This window comes from Petaurus breviceps, unplaced genomic scaffold (genome assembly GCF_028583685.1).
Source record: "Petaurus breviceps papuanus isolate PSGF00001 unplaced genomic scaffold, PetGlider_PUasm1.0 87567, whole genome shotgun sequence".
Classification (NCBI taxonomy): domain Eukaryota; kingdom Metazoa; phylum Chordata; class Mammalia; order Diprotodontia; family Petauridae; genus Petaurus; species Petaurus breviceps.
In genome coordinates, this window is record NW_027186850.1 from 11,533 (window position 1) to 16,518 (window position 4,986).

The window sequence follows — 4,986 nt, forward strand, 5'->3', positions numbered from 1 at the left end:
CTGAGCCTATTAGTTGAAAACTATATATACTGGGAGGCTGGTGCTTTACTGTGGGGGCTCACTAGTGAGAAAGACCTTTGGATTCCCTGGACAGGACTCCGAGTTTGCTAAGAGCCCCCCAACGACTCAGATGTTGGTGCTCTCCTGGTCTGGTGGTGGATGTAGGTGGCTCTATATTACTTTGTTCAGACCATTGGAGCCCTGTCTGTTGGATTTTTTTCTTGGATATTCACTTCTTTCTACTTATCTGTAATTAAAGTAAGATTGTTGACCCCTTTAAATTTGTCTTTCCTTTAGAAAAGCAGATCAAAGAACCTGCACGGGGAGGACATCCTGGATGTGCTAGGATGCTGGCTAATGCACCCATCTGCCTCAGTTTCCTCAGTTGTCAAATGGGGATAATAAAAACACCTGCCTCCCAGGGTGGTTATGAGGACCAGATGCAATAATATTTGCAAAGTGCTTAGCACAGAGTATGCTCCTAATTCCTGCTTCCTTCCTTCTCTACTGCCTGGACTTCCTCTTGTCTTGCTCACTCTTTACTCCTTTGCTTTGCTCTTCATCATTCTGCTGAAAGGACTCTCCCCAAGGCGACTGACAATCTCATCATCGTTAAATCTGAGGGTCTTTTTTCAGTTCTCATCTTTCTTGACCTTCTTTCTACTCCCTTTGACACTGATCACTTTCTCCTTTTGGGTTCTTTCTCTCTCTCTCTCTCTCTCTCTCTCTCTCTCTCTCTCTCTCTCTCCCTCTCTCTCTCCCTCACACATACACACACATATACATATACATGTAGTTGTGTACAGAAATACATTTCATTCAACAGAGAAAAAACAGGGAAAGTGTAGAATTAGAAAGGGGGCAAAACAAAATCTAAAGATGCTCAAAATTATTTATAGATCCTTTGGGGTGGCAAAGAAGGGGAATCTGAAAGGATACCCATAAATTGGCAAATGGATAAACAAGTTACTCTAAATATGATAAAAATCCTGTTGTCTTATAAGAAGTGATGAAAGGGATGATTTAAAAAAAATTGGAGAATGTGTGTGTGTGTGTGTGCGCAGAGAGAAACAACATGGTAAAGACAAGCAATGTTAAAAACTTGGGGATTCTGATCAGCATAAGGACCAGCCATGATTCCCTGGGAGTGAGGGCGAAACAAGCTGCCCACTTCCTCACAGAGAGATAAAGGGATCAGAGTACAGAAAAGAATAAAAAACCAAATATTTGCTTAGAACACGACTACCTAGAAATTTGTTTTCCTTGGTTGATTTGTCTTGATATGTGTTTGTAACAGGATTTGTTTTTAATCTTCATAACTTCCTGGGTTTGGGGTGAGAAGGTGAGAAAGCAGATTTTTACTGATTGAAAAAAATGTAATTAAAAACCAATCAAAGGGACCAGAGGAGGCTGGGACTTGAGCCCCAAGAGCTCAGGGATTGGGCTCAGAAGCTTGATTCTAAGCCAGGAGGCTGGGCAGGAAAAAAGCCTTATTAAGCAGGGCCAGGCTGCTTCTGACACACGTGGCTCAGGTCTTACAATGCTGCTCCCAATCTTGCTTGGTCTTCTGCTCCTTGCTCTGGCCCTTCACAGCAGGGGCTCAAAGGGCTCTCCTGGCCAGCTGCCCCCTGGCCCCACCCCCCTACCACTGCTTGGAAACCTGCTACAGCTTGGCCCTTCCAGTTTGGACAAAAGACTCATGGAGGTAGGAGAACACCGGGAAGACAAGAGCTGGACTGCAAGGGGTGCCAAGTAATGGGGACTTGAAGGGAGATTCCTCTGAAAGGAAAACTGGAATATGCCCAGTTAGGTAGAGCAGAGGCAGACACTGAAAACCAGAAACAGAAGGAGAAGGGATATTTAGGGGTCCTAGAATTTCAGACTGGGAGAGCCAAATCCAAGTAGGGGCAGGAAGCGGGAAGTCAAGAAATGGCAACCCCTGGGAAGCAGGGCTGGAGATCTCCATGAGGAATCAAGGGCCCACCCAGAGACCAGGATGGGGGCAGCTAGAAGACCCAGCCTGCACTGTCTCAGGACCACCTAGAGGTCACAGGAGAGTCACAGACTAGGTCTGGGGCTTGGCACTCCCAGGGGCTACAATGTCTTGGCCCTGGGATGCTGAAGTTGAAGGTAGAGGGCCCAGGATACAGAGTGATGGCTGGGGTCCCCAACACTGAAGTATCAGGGGCCAATAGGTTCCTGAGAAGCTAGGTGATGCCATAGTGCAGAGAAAGTGGGCCTGGAGTCAGCAAGATTCATCTTCCTGAGTTTGATCTGACACTTATAAGCTGTGTGACCCTGGGCAAGTCACTTCATCCTGTTTACCCCAGTTCCCCAATTCTAAAATGAGCTGGAGAAGGAAATGGCAAACCATATCTGCATCTCTGCCAAGAAAACCCCAAATGGGAGGAATATGGTTCCCAGACGGGCTGTGGGGATGGGGTGCAGGCAAGCTGGGGACCCTCGGGCTGCAAGCTGGGGGTCTGATCTGGATCACTCTCCCTCCCACAGCTAAGCAGGCACTTTGGATCCGTGTTCACAGTGCACTTGGGCCCACAGCCATTCGTGGTACTGAGTGGAGCCAGCACTCTCAGAGAAGCTCTGCTTCTGCAGGCAGACACCTTCAGTGGGCGTGGTGGCATGGCCTCTTTTGACCGCTGTACTCTAGGCAAAGGTGAGGGGCAGGGGCCGCGTCCACAGTCTCCCTTCATGCAGAGGCCCTGGCCTCATGTCTTCATCTCTCACCAAGTCTCTCTGTTCCCCCTCCAAGAATCACTGTATCTCTGGGGTTTTCATTCCTCACATCTCCCCATTTCCCTTGGTCTCATCCCACTTCTCTCTCTCTCTGGATCTATCCCCTGGTGACTGCTCTCCCAGTCTCTGCTCCTTCATGTGTCTGTGACGCTCCTCCCCACACTGCCTCCATCTCTGTTTTCTGTGGGCAAGTCTCCATGTCTCCATCTTTGCCCTCCATCTCTCTGCCCCTCTTGTTTCTGCCCTCCTATCTCCTTCCCCTTGTCTCCCTTTGTACCCTATATCTATTTGCTATGTCTCTGTCCTATTTCACTCTGCCTTCTCAGTCTCTCTCCCCTTTTTTCCACTCCTTCTGCCTCCTTATCTCTTGTTCCCTCTCTCCCTTGTGCAGGAATTGTATTCTCCAATGGGCATCTTTGGCACACACTCCGAACCTTTACTGTGGGAACACTGAAAAAGCTGGGCATAGGAAGCCGGAGTATTGCCGAGCGGATCCAAGAGGAAGCAGCTGCCCTCACTCAGGAACTCAGCCTCACCAAAGGTTCAGACTTGAGACTTCAGGAACAGAGATGGAAAGGGAAAACAGGAGCAGGGATGGTGGGGACAGGGGCACAGAAAGTCACTGGGAGGGGAGCAGATGTCTGGAGACAGAAACACAGAGACACCTGGGAAAGAGGGACCGGGTACGTGCCAAAACAGCAGCTCCGTAAAGAGAGGACATAGGAATAAGAAAGAGAAAGGGAGCATCTGGGGAGGGGAGCCACGAGAAGGTCAAGTTTGGTGTTCGAGAGCAGGGGAGGGATGGGGCCTGACATAGACCTGACCCCTCCCCCTCATTGCCTCCCCCCAGGAGCCCCATTGAACCCCCTCTCCCACATTCGCAATGCTGTGGCCAACGTCATCTGCTCTGTAGTGTTTGGGGAGCGATATGCTTATGATGACCCAGACTTCCGGATCCTGCTGAACTTGCTGAATGACAACTTCCAAATCCTGAGTTCCCAATGGGGCCAGGTGAGCTACAGCTAGATCTCAGTCCCCTGCTATTCCCAGCTCAGACTCTTCTGAAAACCCAAGACCACACAAGGAGACCATGGCTGGAGGGTGGGGATGGTAAAAAGAGGCAGAGGAGGCCAGCACAGGGAAACAACCCAAAGATCAAGGCATGCTGGAGATCCTCTTAAAAGAGGAAGAGAATGGGCAGCCAGGTAGCACAGCGAGTAAGAGCATCAGCCCCAGTGTCCAGATGACCTGGGGATCGAATCCAGGCTCAGGCACTTAGCACCCACCCAGAAACACCTGGCCGTGTAACCTTGAGCAAGTTACTTAACCCCAATTGCTTAAAAAAAAAAGGAAGAGAACCCCTTAAGGGGGGGGGAGAGACAAAGAAGAGACTCAGGGATCAAGAGAATGCCCAGGATCATTCAGACCCAGGTCTTCCCAACTCCAAGTCCAGAACTCAACCCATCATGTCATGAAGCCCCTGAAATGACTAATGACTTGGCCATACTATACAGCAAGGGTGGAAAGAGGGACTCTCATGTAAGCCTGTGCAATGACCCCTACACACATACACACACACACACACACACACACACACACACACACACACACACACACACACACAAACACTCCTCCTCTTCTTTCCTGTCCCCTTGCCCAGATGTACAACATTTTCCCCTCCTTCCTGGACTGGATCCCTGGTCCCCACCATCGCATCTTCAGTAATTTCAAGAAGTTACAGGCTTTCATTTCTGAGGAGATCAAGAAGCATGAGGAGAATAGACAGCCTGAAGAGCCCCAAAACTTCATTGACTTCTTCCTGGACCAAATGGAGAAGGTTTGGTCCCTTCCCCATATCTTCCCTGCCCTCACCCCTAAATACCCAACAAAAAATGCCAAAAGCCGCATATCCTCCACCAAATAGCCACTTCTCCCACAAGCTATGGCCCCATTTTCCTGCCTTAGGAGAAGCATGACCCCAGGACCCACTTCTACATGGAGACACTGGTGATGACAACTCATAACCTATTCTTTGGTGGCACTGAGACCACAAGCACCACCATCCATTATGGACTTCTGATCTTACTCAAATATCCCAATGTGACAGGTAGGTAACCTTGGGCTAATCACTTTTTGTTGCTGAGCCTAGGTTTGGCCATTTGAAAAAGAAGGGGATTGATCTGAATGGTCTCTAGGGGTCCTTCCAAATCTCAGGGCTGTAGTGCAGGGCAC

The 4,986-nt window shown here is 49.3% G+C and overlaps 1 protein-coding gene across 1 annotated transcript; it reads left to right on the forward strand.

The window, feature by feature from the left end:
- Window positions 1-1,531: 1,531 nt before the first annotated feature.
- LOC138176359 (cytochrome P450 2F2-like) lies at window positions 1,532-4,889 on the forward strand. Its single transcript, XM_069107164.1, has 6 exons — window positions 1,532-1,705; window positions 2,512-2,674; window positions 3,146-3,295; window positions 3,605-3,765; window positions 4,415-4,591; window positions 4,720-4,889. Exons 1-6 carry the CDS (start codon window positions 1,541-1,543, stop codon window positions 4,867-4,869), a joined length of 966 nt encoding a protein of 321 aa, XP_068963265.1. The 5' UTR covers window positions 1,532-1,540; the 3' UTR covers window positions 4,870-4,889.
- The last annotated feature ends 97 nt before the right edge of the window (window positions 4,890-4,986 follow it).

Coding starts and splice junctions, on each gene's coding strand:
- LOC138176359 (XM_069107164.1), top strand. CDS start 1,541: ATGCTGCTCCCAATCTTGCTTGGTCTTCTGCTCCTTGCTCTGGCCCTT. Junction 2,675..3,145: donor CCGCTGTACTCTAGGCAAAG/GTGAGGGGCAGG, acceptor TCCCTTGTGCAG/GAATTGTATTCTCCAATGGG. Junction 4,592..4,719: donor TCCTGGACCAAATGGAGAAG/GTTTGGTCCCTT, acceptor TTCCTGCCTTAG/GAGAAGCATGACCCCAGGAC.